Raw genomic sequence first — 25,257 nt, 5'->3', positions numbered from 1 at the left:
AATGATAGTTGAACAACAGAGAACATATTTATTCAACTAACAGAACACAGAGAACTGATCGAAAGATGCAATGTGGTACAGAAACAAACACAGTCACAACACAGACCTGGGGACCGCAGAACCCAACCCTGCGTCCTCCCTGGCCTGCTGTGTCAGCGCATAGTGCATTGTAAAGGTGTGTGCACATGGCTGCCCTGCAGATTTCGGTAATCGGAATCTGCACTCCAAAGGCTACAGAGGACGCCTGCGCCCTGGTGGAATGTGTTGTAACCCAGGGCGGAACTTTCTAGGCCAAGTCGTAACACTCCCTGAAACACCCCACGACCCAATTGGACAACCTCTGGGTTGAAATAGGGAGCCCTTTCATTCTGTCGGCGAAAGCAATAAACAACTGCATGGATTTACGAAAGGGTTTTGTCCTATCAATGTAAAATGCTCGCGCATGCCTAGCATCTAGGGAATGGAGCACTTGCTCTTTAGGTGAGGCATGGGGCTTTGGAAAGAAAACCGGGAGGTAAATTTCTTGGGACAGATGGAACAGTGACACTACCTTGAGGAGAAAAGCAGGTTGAGGACGGAGTCTCACATTATTCTCTGAGAACACGAGGTAGGGTGGGTTAACAGTTAGCGCCCTCAGTTCGGAGACCTTGTGAGCGGAGGTAATGGCTACAATGAACGCAACCTTCATAGAAAGGTGCTTGAAGGAACGCATGGCCAGTGGTTCAAAGGGGGAAGACACAAGCCTCGACAGTACAAGGTTAAGGGGGTCTAACCGAGTGGGGGTCTAACCGAGGGGAACAACTTATCTAAACCTTTGAGGAACCTTTTGACCACAGGGTCAGAGTCCAGAGAGACTCCTGCTGATCCAACATGGAAGGCGGAGAGTGAGGCTACATGTACTTCACAGAGGAGGTAGAGAGCCCACTGGACCTGAGTTCGAACAGGTAGTCCAGAATGGACGGGACAGGCGCACAGGACGGGTGTACCTACCTTCTGGACCCCTAGTGCGTAAAACGCCACCACTTGGCTGCATAGGATCGCCTGGTGGATGTCTTCCTGCTACCTAGGAGGACCATCTGCACCTCCTGGGAACATTTCCTTTCTGGTTGTGTCAGCCACGGATAAACCAGGCTGTCAGGTGGAGAGAGCTGAGATTCGGGTGAACCAGCTGTCCCCTGTCCCAGGGCTGGGTCAGGAGATCCTGATCTGGGGGGAGCGTTATAGGCTCCACGCACAGCATGTCCACCAGGATAGGAAACCAGAATTGCCTGGGCCACCGCAGGGCTATCAGAATGACCTAAAGATCTTGACCCTGGTCAGAACCCTGGGAATTAGGTGAAACGGTGGAAATGCATATAGGATGCCAGCTGGCCAAGGCACGGTCATGGCATCACCTCTGGAGTGCTCCCCCAGCCCCAGTAGAGAGCAGTAACTCTGGCACTTCCTGTTGTGTGCCGACGCAAACAGGTCTACTAGGGGACAACCCCACCTGAGGAAAATCTGATGTAGGGCTGTATCCTTCAGGGACTATTCATGGGCTCTGAAGGACCTGCTCAATGCATCGACCAACAAAAAGTTTTTGCACCCCAGCAGGTACACCGCCTGCAAGTGTATACCGTGCCTTATGCAAAGGTCCCAGAGCAGCAAAGTCTCACGGCAGACGGGAGACGACTGGGCTCCCTCTTGTTTGTTGATATAAAAAACAGCCGCCGTGTTGTCCAGACGTACCAGGACCGAGAGGCGTGACAGTCTCAGCAGGAATGCCTCGCAGGCTCTCCTGACTGCCCTGAGCTCCCGGACATTTATATGCAGAGCCCGCTCTGCGGTAGACCACAAGCCCTGGGTCCTGTGCTGCCCTAGGTGCACTCCCCAACCTAGGTTGGAAGCGTCCAGGACTAACGTCCCAGAGACCCCTGGACTGATCAAACACCTTCGCTAGCCAGGCCTGCGTCTCATGCGCGCGTGGTGCACCACAGACGTACGTGCTGCCATGTGCCCCAGCAGCCTCGAGCAAGCTTGGGCGGTTGTCATGGGGAACCGGGTTAACTCGGAGACCAGCTCTACTATAGTCACAAATCTGTTCCTGGGGAGGAAGGCTCGTGCCACCCTGGCGTCCAAGAGGGCCCCCACAAATTCCAGTTGCTGACAGGGGGTCAGCGACGACTTTTCATCGTTGAGCATGAGGCCTAATTTCTCAAAGAGAGCCCTTGTAAGGGATACACGGGCCTCCACTTGTCCGTAGGATCGGCCACGAATGAGCCAGTCGTCTAGGTATGGAAAAACGTGCACCCCCTTTTGCGGAGGGCCAGGGGAAGCGACTGGTACGCAACTCTCTAGGGATCCATCAAAACAGGTGTTTGGATTGTTGAGAGGGGCCCTGTCCAACCCCAAGGGAGTTGTCTCCTCTCAGGCGGCGACAACGAGCCCTCGTCAAGGAGGGGGCTGCAGCCGCCCCCATACCCCCACTGGGAGCATGAGGACGGTGTCTCCCATAATCCCCACGGGGGACCTGGGACTGCATTCTCCCCTGTTGTCTGTAGGGGAGCTGATGTTGCTGAGGGGCCGGCGTGTGGATCCCCAAAGAGCGAAGAGTCGACCTAGTGTCCTTCAGCGTATGGAGCCTAGAGTCGGTATGCTCCGAGAACAATGACTTGCCGTCGAAGGTCAGGTCCTGTATTGTATTCTGGACATCAGCAGGTATCCCAGAAACCTGGAGCAAGGCACACGGCGCATAACTATCCCTGAAGCCATGGCGGGGGCTGCAGAGTCAACCGCGTCCAGGGAGGCCTGAAGCGCCATGTGGGCTATGGTTCTGCCCACCATGATCATAGCCCCCTCTGCGGGAAGTTTGTCTTTAAACTTGTCCATTGCCTGCCGTGTATTGTCTGCGAAGCAGCTCAGCATCGCTTGCTGATTTGCGATGCAGAATTGCACCCCACCAGTGGCATATACTTTACGCCCCATAAGGTTGAGGCGCTTGGGCTCCCTGGCCTTCGGGGACGGCCCCAGTTGCGGAAGCCTCTCCTTCTGAGCCACAGCTTGGAAGGCCAAGGACCCCGGGACAGGCTGGGAATACAGGTGTTCGGGTCCCAACTGCAGGATATAATAGCGCCTCTTGACTCCCTTTAAGGTAGGGGTTAAGGAAGCCGGGGTCTGCCACAGGGCATTCGTGACCTTAGCCACGGTCTTATTAAGCAGCAAAGCCAAGCAGGCGGGAGCATCATCGGACAGGATGTCTATCATAGGATCCATGTCCTCTATAACAGGTTCCACCGTGACATTCAGGTTGGAGGCTAGGCAGCGAAGCAGCTCCTGATGCGACCTGGCATCCATAATTGACAAAGCTGTAGCCAGATCTGCTAAAGCCTCATCAGGAGACGACAATGACGAAGACTCCTGAATCAGCACCGGGTCCAGCATAGGGCCTGGGTGGGGGGACGGCTGGGCAAGTACCACTGGCGCCGGTGGTGGCTCCGGTACCGAGGCTGCGGGGTCCCTCGTTGCATCCAGGGCACCACTCCTCTGAGGTGAGGAAGGGGGTCGCAACAGAGATGCCGACAGGTGCACTCGCTGCCCCAAAACACTAGATGCCGTGGAAGAGGGCACAGGCCCCTGCCATTGATGATATGCTCACGGCGTCCAGAACGGCCACTGAGGCTGAGGATGCCAGGTCTGCTGCATGTGGGACCGATCTTGCCGGTGCCAAGAGTAGGATCTGTGCCCCGATGACGCCCTTGAGGACCCCGATCTGATTGAGCCCACATCCAAATCTGAGGAATAATCAGATTCGGGGCAGGGTGTGGCTGACGACGAGTACACTGGCACTGTTGCGGGCACGAAGTTGGCCATTGACTCCAGCTTGCCTGTGTGTGCACAGCGAGGAGGTTGTACAGGTGCCAGCACCAGAAAAACTGCATCTGTGTCTGGTTGTGGTGCTGACACACCGCACATTTCATGCGGTGCCAAACTCGGTGCCAATTGTGAGTAAGGCACCGTGGAGTCCAACCGCCCAAGAGACGGCGCCCCTACCGGAGCCGCCGTGGGCACTATAGTCGGCAATATTGATGGAGCCGGTGTCATCAGCGCCGCCCTAGAAGGTGTCGGTGTCATTGACATGGATGGTGCTGGTGTGGCCTACAGGGCCGGTGCCGGTGCCGAAACCGGTGTCGGTGCCGGAACACTTTGCAGCGGTGCCGAAGTTAGCGGAGCCAATAATTGTACTGGCGCCCCAGGCAACAGGCCTGGTGCTGGTACTGCTGGCAGTGCCGTTGATGGTGCCCCATGGCCAGTTTGCACCGGTGCCGGCAGTGTTGACGCCAAGTACGGAATTGGATAGTATGGTACCCGCATAGCCAGAATTGGCTCCGGCAGAGGACCCAGTACTGGAACTGTGGCGGGAGGCCGAGTCCAGCCCGCGCTCATCGATGCCGCCAGCGTCGGGTGAGGCCTGCCCGTCTGCACCAAGTCTGGCACTGATGTTGCTGCGAGCAGTACTGGTTCAACAGGGGACGGTCCCGCCGCATACATGGCAGGTGAAGACCGTTCCACACTGTGCAGTGGAGAAACTGGTGCCAAGATGGCCCCCAGCGTAGAAGACCTCGACCTCTCCGCCTCAACAGATGACGGAGGGGAGGTGGTGAGGCTGATTAAGTCCTGTGCTGCCTCAAACGTCTCCGGCATCGAGGGTCGATGAGAATGCAGCTGACCAGGACTGGATGGCCGGCCCACTCGCTTCCGCCACACAGCAACACTTGGAGAGCCCTCCGCAGGCGACCCGTACTGGTGGTGTAGGCCCAACCTTGACTTCCGGCTCGGCGACCTACCCTGTGATGTCTTTGATTTTTTCAGTGCCGAGGAGTGGGAACAGTGCCTGGCCCTTAGCACCGATGTCCTCGAACGGGACAGGGCATCTCACATCAACGCCGGTACACTGCACACGGTGGAGTGACCAGCCAGTGTCGGTTGAAGGGCCGCTTCCATGAGGAGGAGCTTCAAACGCGAATCTCCCTCTTCGTGCGCGGTTTGAACGACCTGCAGATCTTACAGGTGTCTGCTAAGTGGGCTCATCCAAGCACTTTAAACAGCTATCATGAGGGTCCCTGTTAGGCATGAACTTCGCGCATACCACGCAAGCCTTAAAGCCTTGTGGCCCTGGCATTCCTTATCCCCGAAGGGGGGGAAGGAGAACAAAAAACTTGCTATCTAACTACTCTAACTAGAAACGGGAACCATTAACTACAGAAAATAGACATGCTCCAATGACCATCATGGGCGGTAAGAAGGAACTGAGAAGGGGGAGCGCCGGCAGGGGTACTTATGTTTCGCTATAGCAGTGCCACTCCAGGGGGCGACCTGCCGGTGCTACGGGTACTGCTTGGGAAAACGCTCCAGAGAGACGGTGTACGTGGCGCACACACCTTATTCAAATGGACATGAGCAATCACTCGAAGAAGAATATCACTGATTTCAATGCTGAAAGTTAAGCATGAAATTGTTTGCAGGATCAGAACCTAAGAGACATACAAAACAGGAAATTATGCTAGTTCTTTTTCTGTGGTGTGCATTACTAAACAAATCAATAAACCACTCCACCCAATTATCTGTGGGACTATATTCTTCTACCTCTTCTGCTCAGAATCTCACTGTAATGGCTATAGGAAGACAAGAAAGCCAGAGCTAACCTTGGAGATGATCACTGCCATTGCCAGGTTCTCAGAGTGAGCTGCTACATAGCCAAGCATCATGATGCCAGGCAGCCTGACATTTCCTTTGCAGTTGCCAATACAGTCAATCACAGCAGCAACTCCTCCTGCATTGACTATAAGTTGTGAAAGCTGAAAGAGGATAAACAAGAGAAATTAGATACTGTAGAGTATCCATAACCATAAAGCAGTATAATAGTGATCTTCAATAAGCTCAACCTTTCACTCCTGTTTTTTAAAAAGTTTAACTCTACTGTTGACAATCAAATCACACTGCAGTAATACTGGAGTAATGGAGCGGTGAATCAGATTCATTATTTGGCCTTATAAGTGCTAATAATGTAGCAAAATATTTATATTGCAATAAACATCTTCATTTTCTATTAACTTTACTTCAAGGAAAGCTGGACATAGAATGTTATGGACTTACCTAATACAAAAATCCAGTTAGTAAGTATTTATTGATGAATTATGCAGACAAAACCTTAACATGCTAATGACTTGAAGAAATATACATACTGAGCCAGATGCTCATTTACACTAACACCCAATTACACTGCTCTGAGTGTGTGAAGGGTCCATAAAGTAAGTGCATGAGTAGTTTGCTCAAAGAAGCCTTGGTGCAAAGGATAATTAGGACAGGGGTTTAAATGTCCACACATTAGATTAAACTATGGTTTATATTTTTCCAAATGATGTTACCTCTAACATCACTTAGTAGCATCTGAGTGGTTTCTGACATCACCAAAATTTAGAGATTTTATTCATTTCTTATTATTTTGGAAGATTTTTCCATCTATATTGATGGGTATTCTCAGTTTTATCTGAAGTTCCCAAAGCAATAAATAAGCCATTTTAAAAATTAGATTAAATGCACAGAAATAAATAACAGTATTTCATCTATGTGTCACACACACACACACCCACACACCCATACTGCTTTTACATTTTATTAATGTAACAGTTTGGTTAGAAGATACTTAAACTTTTAAAGCACTTTAAAATATAAATACTCTCTACATGGCTGTAAAGCAGTCACTTAGGGTAAAATCTTATATCTGTGCACAGCCCCAGAAAACAGAACAGATATCCAAGAGAGATGGGAAGGAATCCTTCTCTCAGGCTGTAGAACAGCAGCAAAGCCATTCCATAGCTACTATTACAGTCTCCAGACCCACCAGACTTATATCCCCCACAATGTTCCCCCCTATTATGCATAGGGGAGGCCAGCAGAGATGCACTCCACAGCTCAAAGGGGGGAGTTGAACTTTGTATAAGCTCTCCAAATCCTGCTGCCATAGTAGTTCCCTTGTGATTGCAGAAGGAGCACAATGGGACAATTTCCAGAATGTTCACATAACTGTGACATCTGCTTAGTCCAGAAAAGTCCTGAGGCCAAAGTCAGCTCTAGTGTAGCATAAATTCCTTCAGTTGAATTACAGCAGAGATTATTTTGGTCTACTATCTATCAGTCTAAAATCAAGCATATGTATCAGAACTTTCCAGTGTCAATGAGAGTCATTAGAATGATATCTAAAGCCTGGTTAGAAAACAATAATTGCAAATATTCACTGAGGATTGCCAATTCTTGTGATTTTATCTTGAGTCTTGTGTTATTCAATCTTTGGTTTCAAGTCTTCAGTTCCTGGACTTCAGAAGCCCAGTTTCATTTCTTATTAAAAGCAAATTCTGATGCATAGAAAAAACCTGAAAATGTGACTCAAGTGTCATCTAAAGGCTCAACAACCAGAAGAAGAAAAAAATCCCAAAATAGTAAAATATCTCATGATGGCCAATCTCATAACTGGGAAGGATAAGAGGGATATTTTGATTCACAATGTTTCAATGTTTGTGGCTGGCAACATCCTTAGTGTACTCCCCATTCCCTGCACTGACGCCTACTGGTAAGGAAAAGCTAAGTATGTACATTGTTCCTAGTTTCCTAATCCAATTCATATTCAATACACATCTCAGAACACCAACAAAAACATTTCCATATTTTTCCAGTGGAAATGACACAGTCTTTTGCCCTCCCTTTCTAAAAGCAAATGACAAAACAATACAGCATTGTATTTAAAATGTAAAATCTAATAATGCAACCTTGTATTGCATTTTCAAGGTGTTACCTCAGGCGTGTGCTTTGCTATCTCTCTAATTAAAGTTGCAGCATTTTTCTTGACATATTCATCTGAGTCCTTCAGGCATGTGAGTACAACTGGGAAAATTTCTGCTTCAACCCCCATTTCTGCAAGATCCACAGAATGCTTTGCTATTTGGCTGAGAGCTGAAAGCACTTGACGCTGGTAAACAGAAATTGTTTTATAAATTATTATTATACAAACACCCCACAGCACACACACAGCGTCATCATGCACATAATCTACTTAATCAAAAAACAAAGCAAACAGAGCAAACAATTATTGCTATTATATAATTCATTGAGTCTGTTCATATACCAGTCTAATAACTTAAAGTGTTCACTAGTACTGTATCTTTTAAAAGTTTCTCCATAGGTCTACCCCTTAACATTTGCTATAAAACATAAATGCAAATACAGTAAATTAAAATTTAACACTATCTTTAAAATAATATAGAAACATACAGTAATTGTTTTGCCTTGCAAATCATAAACTGAGCCTACAGATCTTAGATTTAAAATATTCCATTTTAAATATGTATATGATTTTTAATAATGATATTTTATAATGTATTTATAGTTGTAAGAATAAGGCAATAAAACTGTACACAGGAATAGAACTATATTTTCTATTAACTAAATCATACATATTACAACTTACGAGCTATTTAAACAGATATTCAATATATTCCAAAAATAATTATATTTAAATATGGAACTAAAATGTTTTTATACTGCAACCAGTAATGTATAACTGCTTGCCCGTAACTGCATTGTGCACATAATACCTATTAAATCCATCAAACATGTTTTAACATTTAATATTTGGATTTTACATATAACATCAAATTTGTTTCTCAAATGTAACTAAACCTCTCTGTGCACTGTTGGCCTAGAACACAAACACTATTCACTTGAAAGACTAGTTTCACTGTTGATAACTGAAGAGCCATTGAACATGCAAACATAATCAGAACTCTTTGTTATCAACTGTGTAGTTTTGCTTTTATTTTGTTAGACTTTTAAACAAGATCTTTCTAAATAAAAGGATATTAATTACCTCAGTTTAGTAATAAATAATGGTTGATGTAATTTAGGAAAAAATTAAAAGTACCTTCAGTTTAGCATCAGGGTTCAGGATCATCTGGGCTAAGTGAGCAATAGCCCCTGCATCCACTACTGTCTGGGCTAACTCTGGAGAATGCTTTGAAATATCACTGAGGGCTGAGGCAGCAATCCTTTTCAAAGCAATCTCTGGCTCCTGGATACAGAGTACTAAAAGAGGAACAGCTCCTGCATCCACCACAGCTTGTGACAGTTCTGTAGGTCCAAGAAAAGTAATTAAGTGAGTATGGGTGACTGACCCTTGTGCAAGCCATTTTTCACCCTGACAGATAGAGCAAAGAAAAAAGGGGAGGGTGCACTTCACTGTCTCGACATCTGCATTTCAAATCAGCCCTCCTGGTTTCATAAACCATGTGGACCAATCCACAACTGAAAAGAATACAGGTCAATAGATGGACCCCCATTTACATGCACACATTTGAGGTAGATTAGGCTGAAATGGTTTGTTATTCTGTGTTTAAAAAAAAGAGTAAGCAGATGTCAGCTGTTTAAGCCCTGGCTATTCTGCACTGATCAATAGGAAAGCATTTTATGCATGGCTAACACCAGAGAAAGCTAAAGTACCAAAATTTAACCAACCACCCTAATTAGACAACATTTTCCCATTTAAATGGTAAACAGATATTAATATGGATCATGTGTCAAATACAGAAATATTATTTTAAAAACTTATTTTACACTGTTCATTGAAAAAATGCACATTGTTTTGTAATAGAACCAAACTAGGAGTTGCCAAAGTCAATTTAAAAGAACATTTTGATGGCACTGAAATACAAATTCTACCACATATACATAGCTAAATGAGAGGTATTGTCATTGTGAGATTATGCATTTGAGTTTAGCACAACATCCTTAGCTAACTTCATCTTAATTAAAAAAACTTAATTAGCTGACTTATTCAAGAACTGCAGTATTAGAAATTCATTAGTTCTATATTTGCCATTAATCACAGTACTGAAATAAGAAATTATTAGATAATGAAGTGCAAAAATTACGATAGCCATTTTAAGATGTTGAGAAATTAATACAAAACACATACGTTTCAAATAAACTATTAGCTTCTTAAATAAGGTTTTTCTATGTTCTATTCTTATTACGCATATCCGTTCTTATCTTTAACATTTAACTTGGCTTACAGTACCATGGCAACATATGGCTATTGTATTTCAAGGACCTAGCTTAGCTTTTCATTTACAGTCCATCAATCAAAGCTTTCCATATTAAGAAATAAATACATATATTTTACACACAATCTTTCATTAAGTGTGCATAGTTATGCAGTTGTTAGGCTGCTTGTATTTTGTTAGTAGCCAAATTATCTTTATGATTACATGTGATTTTTTAATTAGACCACCACAGATGCATACCTGAATTGCACTGCACACACAAGTTTTTACATGGTTAAAATAATAAAAGTAAAAATTGTTTTTGAGAAACAACATTCATAGTATATATACAGAAATTAAAGATTATTACAATTAATCTTCCAGGGTTCATTTTTAAACAGCTATTTTCTTGAAATAAGACATATGTGTCTAATACATACTCACACAGCAAAAACATCTCTCTAAAAGACAAAGAAACACGTATATATATATATATATATATATATATATATATATATATATATATATATATATATATATATATATATATATACACACAAAGCTCAGGATTTCAACAAAACCCTGAGTTGGAGTGTGTATCTAGGATTCACTACTTCGAAACAAAATAAAGAAGTTTATTTGAGCACAAAGATATTGAATTCAAGTGACAATCTGTTGCATTTTAAAATATTTTAATGAAAAATGTGTAAAGTAATATGTGCCTCCAACAAAAAAATTATTTTGGTATTGTATACTAATTGATATAAACACATGATTTACTTCTAATCAAAAGGTCATTAACAGAAAGAGGATATCCAGAAAAATCAAAACAGACAGTCCAGCTGAGCAGACTACTAATGTAACAGTCTCTTTAGAGACAACTTCAAAGCCACCATCTCAATTGCCTGAAGACTGCCAAGGAGATGATGCCAAGGAATCACATCAAGGAGATAGGTGATGCTGCTGGAAAAATGTATTTCATGGCTCACTGTCAGGATATTGTCAGCACCTTTCATAAAGGGAGAAGAGGGAGAGAAATGGTATAACATCCTGAGTTCATTGCTAACCCCTAATACTTTTTTAAAATTAATGATACTCAAAATGTAAAAACCCCTCAAACTAAGTGATCTAAATACTTATTTAAGTATGACCAATATTAGTCTTTTTTTTTTTCTGATACTGTTTGTAAGAAGTACCCATTTGCATAGATAAAGATATACTTAACCTACCACATGGCTTAGGGGACAGGTGGGCTGGCAGAGGAATGAGACCGTTAAAATAGGACCGCAGGGAAACGCCTATCATTCCCATCCCCCATTAGTGCCTCGTGTAGCCCAAGACAGAAATGTAACATGGCTGACAGGAAAATCTTCATTAAAAGGGTCTTGGTATGACTTTGTAGGAGCTGTACTGCCAAAGAGTAGGGTCATTGGATACAGAAAGCCAATGACTAATTCAGCGCCCCAGCTTATCTCTGATTCCCCAAGAGTCACAATCTTTGCATGTGCTCCTTGTGGCCTGTTCTTTAGGCTCTGGTCTACACTATTTTATTCTGAAATAACAAGCGGAGGGGCCACACTACCAAACCCATTATTTCATAATAACAGGCTGGTTATTTCAAAATCTGTACTCCTGCTTTCCACAACGAATAACACTTATTTTGAAACTGTTATTTCAAAATAGCATTAGCGTGGACGCTCAGCTGCTACTATTTTGAAATAATTGGCCTCCAGAAGCCTCTCAGAGCTGCACTTGTGGCCACTCTGGCCACACCTGCCAGCTCCACTGCTCCCCTTCTCCTGCAGAGCTTTTAAAGCAGCAGGCTGCAGGAAAAGGGCTTGCGGCACGAGGACAGCCCCCACGCCACACTGCAAAATCACAAGAGCCATGGCCAATTCCAGCACTCCTTCTGAATCTCCCACAGCTGCCAGCACTCCTGTAGCATCCTCAGCCGCAAGTGGCTAGGGACGCAAGTAAGCACCAGCCTGGACTGGCGCAGATATCCTGGACCTATCAAGGTCTGGGAAGAGGAGACCAACCTCAAGGATCTCCACACCAGAAAGCGCAACATTGACATGTATGGCTGGATGGCCACGAGCCTGGCCAAGAAGGGACACATGCAGACCATTGACCAGGTCCACATGAAAATAAAGGAGCTCTGGCATGCCTATAATAAGGCCGGGGAGCAGAGTAGATGCTCTGGGGTGGCACCGCACACATGCCGGTACTACCACCAGTTCAATATCATCCCAGCAGAGGGGCCAGTCACCTCCGCCCACGTCATTGACTCCAGCCAGGACACTCCTGCCTGGTGTCAGCCTCCACAAGGGTGGTGTTGTGGAGGAGGAGGAGGAGAATGCAGCCAGAGAGGTGACCATGCCCACCAGCCAGGAGCTGCTCCTCACCCTGGAGCTGGTGTTCCCCCCCCCCCCCCCCCAGGATGTTTCCAAGGCATTGGACAAACCCACAGAAGGCACTTCAGGTGAGTTCTATAACTTTCCCTATATACATGCCCCTGTGTGCCTTTCCTGCTCCACCTGGCAGAAAAGTCTCACCCTTGCTTTTGCATAGGTTGTGGAGCACACAGAAGGCCACCACGAAGGGGATGTTTCGCTCGCTCAGGTCCAGGCAGGTGAGGAGACTCCTGAACCTCCCTTTCAAGTGGCAGAATGCACATTCCATGACTATGCAGCACCTCCTCAGCCTGGAATTGAAGTTCTCCTTGATGGAGTCCAGGCTACCCATATAGGGCTTCATCAGCCAGGAGAGCAAGGGATAGACTGCACTGCCCAGGATGCACATGGGCATGTCCATGTCTTCGACCCTCATGGTGCAGTTGTGGAAAAAAGTGCCAGCATGCATCTTCTGGAACAGGCAGGAGTTCCAGAAGATGTAGATGTCGTGCACCTTCCCCAACCACCCAGTTGATGTCCATGAACTGGTCTTTGTGTAGTAATGGTGGTTCTTTGAGATGTGTGTTCCCATGGGTGCTCCGCTGTTGGTGTCAGGATCATCCTGGTGCTACAAATTGGAGTTTTATGTAGAAATAGTCAGCCAGACCGCGGGTACGTAGTAGGCGTCCTGTGACGTTTGCGTCCTTTTGCACATGTGCACGAGTTCCTCTCATCCACCCGAGTATCTGACAAAAACATAATTAAGAGTAGAGACTCCAAAGCTGGGATGAAGGCACGTAGTGGAGCACCCACAGGGATGCACATCTCAAAGAACCGTCACTACTGCACAAGGTGAGTAACTTCCTCTTCTTTGAGTGATGTCCCATGGGTGCTCCACTTCTGGTGACTTTGTAACGGTACTCGAGAACACATGGCAGCTGGGTCTTGGAGTCCTGTTTTAACAGCAGTTGTAAGTACTGCTGAGGCTACTGAGGAATCAGTAGTTAAATGATGTAAGATAACATAATGCTTCATAAAAGTATAATTAGAGAACCATGTGGCTGCATGGTATATGTCTTGGAGAGCAACCCCTTGTAGGAAAGCCATGGATGTCGCTACAGTGTAACAATATGGCTTTTCTGTAGCCATGTTGGAAGACCTGTGCTAGGCCTGAACCAAAGCTGCCTTCTGCAGCCAGACTGAAGAGCAGCAGCCATTAACTGTAAAGCCTGGAGTCACATACTCACATTCCATCTATTTTGTATTAAAAAGTTTCACACCAGGCTGTGAGGAGGGGACTGTGCCCTGATAGCTCTCCTACTGTCACCAGATAAAGAAACAGATCTCAAGATGGGTAAAGAAAACTTAAGTAACACCATTCTGGCTAGAAAGAAACTGCTTATCAATAGAGAATGTTGTGCAATCTTCATTCTATGATCATTGTCATTATGCTTTCCTATTATTTGACTGTGTGATTCCTGTCTGGTTTGTAACTGTTTCTGTCTGTTGTATAATTAATTTTTCTAGGTGTAAATCAATTAAGGTGGTGGAGTGTGATTGGTTAGGTAATTTTGTTATGATTGGTTAGTAAAATTATACTAAAATAATTGGTTAAGGTATAGATAAGCAAGACTCGGGTTTCATTATATAAACTGGGGTCCAAGAAGGAGATCAAAAAAAGAAGATCAGAAGTAACAGAAGCAGAAGGAAGGAAGGAAGCAAAAGGCAGAAAGGAGACCAAAGGGAGACAAGGAACACCAAGAAGAAGAACTCACCTCCAAGACCCAGCCTAAGATAAGAGATGCCAGGACTCTCCTGCACAACCATGACGTGCAGCAGCTAAGATCCAGAGAGACTGACCTTGCCTGGACAACAGGGAAAATTTGCCTGCCTTTATCAGGATTGGTGAGCATGACACTGTGTGCTTAGCATGTGTATTCTGCTTGTTTGGGAACTGTCAATAAATAGAGGATAAGGATATTACTGCGTGAGGCTTTCAGTGGCTAAAGATCCTGCAAAACCTGCAGGAAGATGCGCCCTGAGCCCTGTGAGACTCACAGTAACCACCGTGACAAGATCTTGGATTGCTCGGAACCTTTGAATAGGCAAGTAAGCCCATGCCATGTTGGAGTCGAGTCAGGCGCCTATAAATTCCAAGGTTTGTGACAGCTTGAGCATGGATTTTTGGTCATTAATGACCAGTCCGAGCAATTTGAATGTCCGCCTTGCTATCGTGTGGCCCATTTCCGCAGAAGATGGGCCCTTTATGAGGCAGTCATCGAGGTAAGGGAAGATTATAATGCCATGTCATCATAGATGCGCTGCCACTACCACAAGTGTTTTCGAAAATATCCTGGGTGCAGAGGAGAGTCCGAAGAGTAGCACTCGATACTGGAAGTGCTCTACAATGACTGTGAACTGAAGAAACCGCCTGCGAGCGGGATAGATGAGGTTGTAGAAATAAGCGTCTTGGAGGTCGAGGGCTGCACACTAATCCCTGTTGTCTAGCGTTGGGATTATAGATTCAAGGGTTACCATTTTGAACTGCTGCTTTCGAAGATATCAGTTGAGTTTTCAGAGACGAGAATAGGCCTCTGTAGGCCGGTAGGCCTCCCGAAGGGGTTTCTTCGCCTCTGGGTCAGTGGGCAGCCAGTCCGCCCCACTGCATAGCCACTTAAAATAGTCCCAAATCAATAGTCCCACAACCCGGCCTTGCTCCGGATTGACAAGAGGCAAACAGTCCATGTCCCGGCCTTGCTTCAGGTCAGGCGAGAGGCAAATAGTTCAGGTGCTCGACCTTGCTTAAGGTCCAGGCCAGAGGTAAAGAGTTCAATAAATTTTATCAGTCACAACGTCCTGGCCCTGGGGCAGGGCAGGAAACAACCAGAGTCTGTTCAGAAGGCCCGGGCCCTCGGTCAGGGCGGGGCAGCAAATAACACCAGTCCAGAGCCCTAGCCCTAGATCAGGGCAGGGCAGCAAATAACGCACAGTTATAGACAGTAGTTCCTTAGCCCAGGCTTTGTTCCAGGCGGGGCAGCAAACAAACCCAATCAGTTCGGGCTCCCTCCCCTGGCTCAGGGCGGGGCCACAGTTAATAATCTATAAAGTTAGTTTGCCCTGGCCCAAGGGCAGGGCAGGGCAGCATACACACATATCACCAGTTCAGAAGGCCTTGGCCTGTCTCAGGCAGGCAATAAATCCTTAATTAGGAAGGCCCTGGCCCTGGTTCAGGGCGGGGCAGCAAACAAACATTTCAGAGTTTAAGAGGCCCAGGCTAGATCCCCCGGCTGGGCAATTGTCAAGGCTCCTTCCCCACTCTGGCACGGTAAATGCAGAAGTGGAGGGCCCACAAAAGTACCCCAAAACCTTATCTTTCCAGGCTTTGGTAAAATTTCCCCCCAAAATCTTAACAACCTAGATTTTGGGGATAAAAACTCTGCTGCCACAACCCAAGTACTGATAAGAAAAGCAGGGGAGAGATCACTTGGGAAATCTCACCCTAAAGTACAAACCAGGACACAAAAATTAACCAATGCCAGGTTAAGAAAAGAAAAAGAACTTTTATCATCAAAACAATATTCCTGTTGCAAGCACAATGACTAGATGGAAAAGTAACAAAGTAAGGGTATGTCTACACTACATTAGTTCTGTTAGTTCTAATTAACTTTCATAGTGGCTACACATACAAACCGCTAGTTCGAATTTAATTCAAACTAGGGGAGTGCTTAATTCGAACTAGGTAAACCTCATTCTACAAGGAGTAACGCTTAGTTCGAATTAAGTAGTAGCCACTTAATTCGAACTAGTTGGAGGATAGCCCTTCCCAGGTTGCCCTGTTGGCTACTCTGGGCCAAACCAGGGAAACTTTTCTGCCCCCCTCCTGGTCCCGGAGCCCTTAAAGGGGCATGGTCTGGCTACAGTGCTCGTGCCAGTTACAAGCCTGCCAGCATCCATCCAGCAGACCCTGCACCTGGCATGGCATGAGCCAGCTACCCGCTGCCACCAAGCCCTCCTCCTCTTTCCAGGACCAGGCTGGCAGCTCCCAGGATCCTGCCCGGGGCCGCATTAGGCGGGTTCCCACCTGGTCTAGTGCGGAGATCGTGGACCTCATCGAGGTTTGGGGGGAGGCCTCCAACATCCATGACCTCCACACTAGGCATATGAATGCGGCTGTCTAGGGCAGGATAGCTGCCAGCCTGGCCACCAAAAGCCACATGCGAACCCAGGAGCAGGTTTGCATGAAAATCAAGTTGCTCCAGTGAGACCCCCGACCCTGAGCCCTGAGCTTAGAACATAAGAACATAAGAATGGCCGTACTAGGTCAGACCAAAGGTCCATCTAGCCCAGTAGCCTGTCTGCCGACAGCAGCCAACACCAGGTACCCTGGAGGGGATGGACCGAAGACAATGACCAAGCGATTTGTCTCGTGCCATCCATCTGCAACCTTCCACAAACAGAGGCCAGGGACACCGTTCTTATCCCCTGGCTAATAGCACTCCATGGACCCAACCTCCATGAATGTATCTAACTTCTCTTTAAACTCGGTTATAGTTCTAGCCTTGACAGCCTCCTGTGGCAAGGAGTTCCACAGGTTGACTATGTGCTGTGTGAAGAAGAACTTTCTTTTATTAGTTTTAAACCTGCTGTCCATTAATTTCATTTGGTGTCCTCTAGTCCTTCTATTATGGGAACTAATGAAGAACTTTTCTTTATTCACCCTCTCCACACCACTCATGCTTTTATAGACCTCTATCATATCCCCCCTCAGTCTCCTCTTTTCTAACCTGAAAAGTCCCAGGGTATGTCTACACTACCCTCCTAGTTCGAACTAGGAGGGTAATGTATGCATATCGCACTTGCTAATGAAGCCCGGGATAACGGTAGTTCGGAATAGGACCCTAGTCCGAACTACCTAGTTCGAGCCCCGTGTAGCCGCGCTACACGGGGTTCGAAGCAGCGGGGATTTAAAAATGGCGGCTCCCCGCTTATGCTAATGAAGCCCGGGAAATTCAAATCCCGGGCTTCATTAGCAAGTGCGGTATGCATACATTACCCCGCTAGTTCGAACTAGCGGGGTAGTGTAGACATACCCCCAGTCTCTTTAGCCTCTCTTCATATGGGACCTGTTCCAAACCACTAATCATTGTAGTTGCCCTTTTCTGAACACTTTCCAAGGCCAAAATATCTTTTTTGAGGTGAGGAGACCACATCTGTACACAGTACTGAAGATATGGAGTACCATAGTTTTATACTTCCCCTCCTCCTTCTTCCCCTGGCTTCCCCCTTCTAGCTCCCTCCTCCCAGGTTTCCCCCTCCCCTCTTCCACACTCTCTCTTCCCTTCTCCCACCTCCTTTTCCCAGTCTCCCCAGAGGTTAATCCCCCCCCCCCAATTTTGTTAAATAAAGAGAGTTTCTATTTTTGAACACACGTGTCCTTTATTTTTTACATCAGGAAGGGGGCTAGGGAGGGGTAAGTGGAAGGACGTGAGGGAGGAATGGGGCATGAGCCCCCGATGGGGAGGACTGGGGTGGCTCTGCAGGCTCCTTGTGGTGGAAGCTCTCTTGCAGGGCCTCTTGGATCCTGACAGCCCCCCAATTAACCCCCCCTGGATGGCAGCCTGCAGCAAGTGCAGCCAGGCTGATGGCCAAGTGCTGCGATGTGCCGAGTGTGGGCACTCAGGGCACTCCAAGTCAGGACTGCTTTGCTGTCCCTCATCGAGTTAGACAAGCAAGCGGGGAACCCTGAGAACAGTCTGTCCGGGGTGGGGGTCGGGTCCCTAAGCACAGCTCTCAGCTAGCCTGAGGCAGCAGCTCCACACTCTAAGTCCTAACCTGATGCCCTGCCGGCACTGGTTCCGGCCAGCCTTAACTTCGGTTCAGGGTCCACTCAATGTGGACGCGCTATTTTGAATTAGCAAAACGCTAATTCGAATTAATTTTTAGGTCTAGATGCACTAATTTGAATTAGCTTAGTTCGAATTAGTGCTGTTGTGTAGACATACTATGATATACTTATGGAGGAGAAACCCACCATGGGCCAGGAGCTTAGTTACAAAAGAGAGCAAAAATCATTTTTAATGCACAGACATCAGATCCCATTTCCCAAACCATAAAACAATAAAACCTAATAGATTTATCTAAACTTTACCCTACTTACAGAAGAGTGAAGAGTCTATTCTTGGAGGAAAACATTCTGTCTGCCCCCTCAGTAGATGGAGAGAAACTGCTCAGGACAAAGGAGGGAGAAACCAAACATTCCTTTGTCCTAGTTTGAAATTCCTACTTACCTTCCTATTGGCTGAATCTACCTGACTTAGGTAAGGTTAACCTCTTAATTCCCAGGCTGCTGGCTAACCCTCATGATCATGACAGCAATAAAAAATGCAGGTTGAGGGTCTCCTTGTTCAGGAGGGGGGCAGGCAGTTCATCTGCAGTGGTGGTGAGGGAGAGACTGCCACCCGGTAGGTGGGTGGCAGGGGGAGCATAAGCCCACCCACTCCACTGCATCTCAGCCCAGGGTCCTGGATGCAGTAGAGCAGCTGCTGCTGGCTCAGCAGGGGCTCCTGCCCACAACGCGCTGGCCTAGGGCCTTTACCAGCCCGTGCTATTCCCTGAGCCACTTCCTCTCTCCCCCTCAGCAGGTATCTGAGTCTCTGGCAGGTCACACGGGGAGTCAAGGGCCATGTCATCCCGCAGGGACTCCGGGGGCCCACTCCAGGCCTCAGCTGCTTGCAGGTCCAGTGGCTCCAGCTAATCCTCAGGGTCCCAGGGTACAGGCTGGTGTCGGGGTTCAGGGAGGTCCTCCGGGTCAGCTGCACTCCGAGGCCCAGGGCCCGTCCCAGTCTCCCCAACAGGGAGCACTGGGCAGGCCTCTGGTTCCTCTGGGTCAAAGGCCAGGCCTGTCAGAGGGCCCAGCCAGGTCTCTGCCTCCCAGTCAGAGAGTTCTATGTGAGCCTCCAGGTCAGAGGCAGTTGGATGCCCAAGCCAGGTCTAGGCCTCCCCGGCAGGGAGCTCTGGGTAGGCCTCTGGCTCCTCCAGAGTCTAGGGCCCAAATGAGTCCTCAGCCTGGCTACTTATAGCCCTAGCGCTAGCCCCGCCCACTGACTTCTGGTCAGGTGACGAGGAGGGGCTAGGTTGTGCCCAAAATGGCTCTCGGAGGGGTTCTCTCGTCTCTGGGTCAGTGGGCCGCCAGTCCGCCCCACTACAGCCTTCAACTGCCTGTTCTTTTCTGCGTGAGGAAGTAGTGAGAATAGAAGCCTTTGCCAGGTATTGGTAGTAGCTGGTGTAGCTGGATATGACGATCTCAAGAACCCAACGATTAGATGTAATGGTGGACCAATGATGGTAAAAGGGTCTGAGGTGGTGGTGGAAAATAGGAACCGTGCGATTGTGTGGATGTGCAACAGGGAGGATTTGTGAGCCCTCGACCACGGAATCAAACCTGCTGTTTGTTTGATTGTTGGTTAGAATTGTGGTTATTTTGAGTACACCTCTGGGTTCTCTGTCTTGTCCGGGATTGATTGAATCCCCACTGCTGATATCCTGAATATGAGAAATCGCAGTCTCTCTGATAGAATCATAGAATCATAGGACTGGAAGGGACCTCGAGAGGTCATCGAGTCCAGCCCCCCGCCCTCAAGGCAGGACCAAGCTCCGTCTACACCGTCCCTGACAGATGTCTATCTAACCTGTTCTTAAATATCTCCAGAGAGGGAGATTCCACCACCTCCCTTGGCAATTTATTCCAATATTTGACCACCCTGACAGTTTTTTCCTAATGTCCAATCTAAACCTCCCTTGCTGCACTTTAAGCCCATTACTCCTTGTCCTGTCCTCAGAAACCAAGAGGAACAAATTTTCTCCTTCCTCCTTGTGACACCCTTTTAGATATTTGAAAACCGCTATCATGTCCCCCCTTAATCTTCTTTTTTCCAAACTAAACAAGCCCAGTTCATGAAGCTTGGCTTCATAAGTCATGTTCTCTAAACCTTTAATCATTCTTGTCGCTCTTCTCTGTACCCTTTCCAGTTTCTCCACATCTTTCTTGAAATGTGGCGCCCAGAACTGGACACAGTACTCCAGCTGAGGCCTAACTAGTGCAGAGTAGAGTGGCAGAATGACTTCACGAGTTTTGCTTACAACACACCTGTTGATACAACCTAGAATCATATTTGCTTTTTTTGCAACAGCATCACACTGTTGACTCATATTCAACTTGTGGTCCACTATGACCCCTAGATCCCTTTCCGCCATGCTCCTTCCTAGACAGTTGCTTCCCATCTTGTATGTATGGAACTGATTGTTCCTTCCTAAGTGGAGTACTTTGCATTTCTCTTTATTAAACTTCATCCTGTTTACCTTTGACCATTTCTCTAACTTGCTAAGGTCATTTTGAATTATGTCCCTATCCTCCAAAGAAGTTGCAACCCCACCCAGTTTGGTATCATCTGCAAACTTAATAAGCGTACTCTCTATCCCAATATCTACATCATTGATGAAGATATTGAACAGTACGGGTCCCAAAACAGACCCTTGCGGAACTCCACTTGTTATCCCTTTCCAGCAGGATTTAGCACCGTTAACAACAACTCTCTGACTATGGTTATCCAGCCAATTATGCACCCACCTTATTGTGGCCCTATCTAAGTTATATTTGCCTAGTTTATCAATAAGAATATCATGCGATATGATAGAGTGTGTACTGCTTACGCCAATATGGGGGAGTGTACATACCGAGGGTATGGAGAGTCATTCTGGAGTACGTGCTTCAGTGGAGGACCTCATCGGTCTTTTCAGCAAATAATTTCTGTTTGTCAAAAGGGATGTCCTCCACTTTATTTTGAAGCTCCCGCAGGACTCTAGCAGTTTGTAACCACGAGACTTTCTGCATGACTATAAAGGTTGCCGTAGAACAAGCTGCTGTGTCTGCCACATCAAGTGCGATCTGCAGGCCTTTCCTAGCAGAGGCGTAGCCTTTCTGAATGATCGATTTCAGGAGCGGTCTCTTTGAGTCTGGTAAGTACTCCATAATAGTAAGCCTGGTGTAATTGTCAAAGTCATGGTTGGACAAAAGAGCTGAATAATTGGTGATGCGAAGCAGATGTGTTGAAGACAAGTATACCTTTCTGCCAAAAAGGTCCATGCACTTACTTTCTTTGTCAGCCGCAACATTTTTGTACTGGGGAATCTTGGACCTCTGTTGAGCCGCATTCACGACTAGGAAATTAGGCTGAGGGTGGGAGAGTAAAAATTCCATCCCCTTGGTGGGACAAAATACTTTTTGTCTGCTCACTTATTGGTTGGTGGAGCAGAGACTGGGATCTGCCAAATCTCCTTGGCAGCCTCCATAATAGCCTCATCCATAGGCAGCACAATCTTGGCTCGTTGGGAGGGTTAACGATTTTTAAGTAGGCAATACTGTTTCTCCTGACCCTCCGTTAGTTGGACCTCCTGGCTAGTGGCCACTCTCTTAAACAAGTACTGGAATTGTTTCAGGTCATCAGTGGGTGACATATCCCCTGCAATAACTGCTTTGTCTGGAGATGAAGAGGGCTGGTCCATGGGGGAAGTATCGGGCTGATGCCCCCACAGGTTCTGATTATTGACCCTCTTCAGGTTCAAAATGATGAGGTGGAGGGGAAGAACTCGGAGGAGATGGTGGAGTATGTTGTCTGTGAGCAGGTGCTGAAGAAGTAGCTTATCTATGTCTGGGAGAGGACCTATAGCATCCAGGTGACCAGTGCCTGGAATATGCAGGCCGGTGATGGTGGTAGCCAGTCATCCAGTGGGGTGGATGGTCATGGTAGTATCTTTGTGTATAGTAATTGTAGTATGACCTCCTAGGGGATGAGTGCCTCAAGAAGAAGACACTTCTATGGTCCTCACAGTAAGCTGCATGCACCAATAACATCAGAGAGGGAGGCAGTGTTACTGAGCCCCTCGAAGGTGGGGGAGGAGACAGACACATATGTCTTTAATAAGCATTGTATGGAAATGCATGCTCCGGTGCCGGAGATAGTGGGAACATCAATGTATGATGTCTTATATATAAGGGGAAATTGTGCCTAGTTCCTGAACATTGTGGTACCGGTGACCCCGGTATCGGCAGTGAATGTGCCAGTGCTGGAGAGAAAGTCAGAGACTCTGAGGCTTACTAGATTTGGTACAGGCTTTTATCAGTGCCAGTAGTCTTCTGGACACATCTGGCACTGGAATAGGAAGCTGAGATGTCAGTTCTGGCTACCTATTTCGAATTGGTATGGTGGTTACTACTGGTGCCACTGCCAGTGTGGGCACCAGTGCTGCAGTCTTTGCAGCTGAGACTGTCGGTGCCACTGCTGACATCAGTGCTGAAAGGTCAGAGACACCCCTGCTGTTGGCACCAACGGTGCCTTGTGTCGCGCTTTCATATCCAGAGCAGCCTTAGAGCACAAAGACACAGTGCTGGATGTTCCTGGCTTGTCCCCTGCACTGACTCTACTTGTTGGAACCGGCAGAAGTGAACGTGCTGGTGAGGCATGTTTCTTAGCTGAAGACCCCAAACTCGGGGAAGAGGCCCTCCATTTTTGGACTCTGACAGGATCTGAGTGAGTAGCGGACAAAGTAGAGTCCAATGGCTGAAATGCTTTGTCAAATAAGAGCATTCAAAGCCTCATCTCTCTGTCCCGGCATGCCCTCGCAGTCAGCTTATAGCAGTGTGAGCATTTCTGAGACACATGTGCCTCCCTGAGACACCTAATACAAGAAAGTGCCCGTCAGAGGCAGGCATGGGTTCACGCATTTTTTTGTAAGCCAAGACCAGTGAGCCCAGCATCACGAGGGATGCTCTTGTCATTGCCAGGCTAGCCGCATGTTTCTTTCTGTTTCTTCTTTTTTTTTTTTTTGGTCAACTGCAGCCTTAAAAATGGCCAGTAGCTACGTTGTTTTATAAATTTAATTTAATTTATTTATTTACTGAACAACTAACTTCTTAACACTAAACTATAACTAGGAACTGAGTATAAACTAAGCTATTTAACTAACTACTTTTTTTTTCTACTAGAACAGTTGAGGAGAAGAGCTCACTCCGTCTGCGACCAAGGGCAGCAATGAAGGAACTGGTGGGATCTGGACCACATGCATATGCAAAAGGGTGCAAAAGTCACAGGATGCACGTGCAGTCTGGCTGACTACTGCTACCTAAAACTTTGATCTGTGGCACCAGGACGACTCAACACTAACAGTGGACCACCCATGGGGACATAACTCAAAGAAGAAGTACCCCTTCCTGTATATATATATTCCGAGACACAATGGTCGGGGACCAGGATTGGGATATCAGTGCCATCTATGTCCCCCCCCCCCTTCCCGCAATAGGAAAGGCCATGGCAGGAAAGCCATCCACAATGGTGTCAACGTTCCCCAAAGTGATGACCTTCCATAACAGCATGTTGTTGATGGCCTTGGCTACCTGCAAAAGCACGGACCTAACTGTGGATTTCTACATGCAGAACTGATTCCCAGCAGAGCAGTAGCTGTCTGGCGTGGCAAGCTTCAACAGGGCAACGGCAACGGCAACACACTTCTGCAGAGGGATGGTGGGTTGTAGTTGGGTGTCCTGTTGCCTGAGGGCAGGGGCAAGCCATTGAACTCCAGGAAAGTAGCCTTCCACATGCAAAAGTTCTGGAGCCACTGCTGGTCATCCCATCTCAGCAGGACGATGCGGTCCCACCAATCAGAACTGGTCTCCCTCCATCATAAGCGGCATTCCATGGTGTCCATGGGACCGAGGGACATTTCCAGCAGCAGGAGCACCAGGATTTGGATGAAGGGGTTCTCCAGTTCAGGCTCGTCATTGTCCTCCTGGAGTACCATGCGTGCAGTCTGGATGAACTGCTCCATGAGGCATAGCTAGATGCCCATGAGCATGGCACTGCTTTGCAGCAGCTCTGGCTGCATGATGTCAGTGCTGTGGCATCCAAAGGACAACCAGAGAACACTGCATCAGTTTGGTGTCCCACGAGGGGGTTGACAGTATAGGAATGGCATGTGAGATGCAGCCATAGGGAGGAGCCCCTGAAAGCACGCATCTCAGCTTGCCAGACCAAAGAGCCACAGGAAGTGTCCACCCTCCTGGTGTCCTCCCCAGAGTACTTCCAGGGGCTCTAAATCTGAGGCAGGCTCCAATCAGTGTGGACGCACTATTTCAAAATAATTCTGAGCTATTTCAATGCTCTGCCACAGTGTGGATGCGTTATTTTTGTTTGTCTTTAAGGTGCTACTAGACTATTTGTTGTTTTTGAAGTTTTTCCTGTTACAGACTAACTCGGCTACCCCTCTGAATATTTTGATTTTATTATTTTTGGAGTTATTATTTCAATTTTACTTATTTTGAAATTATTTCCTAGTATAGACATGCCAAGGGTGGAGATGGGGGGGAGGAGAGGAATACATTCTTCCTCCAACAGAAAAATTGCAGAGAAATCTCTGTGACATTCACCTTGTGGACATTTTTGTCCCTTTAGCCTTCTCCGATAAGCTTTCCTATAGCATAGTGGAGGTGACCAGGCCCATATTTGCTCATGTCAGTGTTTAAGGAGAGATGCAAGATTCCAATTGTTCACTTCCCCACCACCCCCAATCTTGCTACCTGTTCTTACTGCCATACCTGAGCCCATTATTTCCTTGGCTCTCCATGTCCACAATTCCAAATGCACTCTCCATATGCTGTCATTAGGTTTGTGCTTTCCCCCTAACCATGGGCAAATGATTTTTTCCGTTCATACATTCTTTGGGTCAACACAGCCCATTTTGAG

At 47.0% G+C, this 25,257-nt stretch overlaps 1 protein-coding gene across 4 annotated transcripts in view; it reads right to left on the bottom strand.

Annotated features, from left to right (window-relative positions):
- SPAG6 (sperm associated antigen 6) overlaps positions 1-25,257 on the bottom strand; it is a 93,121-nt gene that overhangs the window by 31,557 nt on the left and 36,307 nt on the right. For all 4 annotated transcript variants that reach the window (XM_006119525.4, XM_075922507.1, XM_075922508.1 and 1 more), the window contains exons 5-7: positions 8,954-9,159; positions 7,829-8,002; positions 5,682-5,834 (exon numbers count right to left, since the gene is read on the bottom strand). In XM_006119525.4, coding sequence (XP_006119587.2) covers positions 5,682-5,834; positions 7,829-8,002; positions 8,954-9,159 — 533 coding nt within the window. The remainder of the gene's footprint in view (positions 1-5,681; positions 5,835-7,828; positions 8,003-8,953; positions 9,160-25,257) is intronic.

The sequence above is a fragment of the Pelodiscus sinensis genome, chromosome 2 (genome assembly GCF_049634645.1).
Source record: "Pelodiscus sinensis isolate JC-2024 chromosome 2, ASM4963464v1, whole genome shotgun sequence".
NCBI lineage: Eukaryota > Metazoa > Chordata > Testudines > Trionychidae > Pelodiscus > Pelodiscus sinensis.
This window is presented reverse-complemented; position numbering and strand designations above follow the sequence as displayed.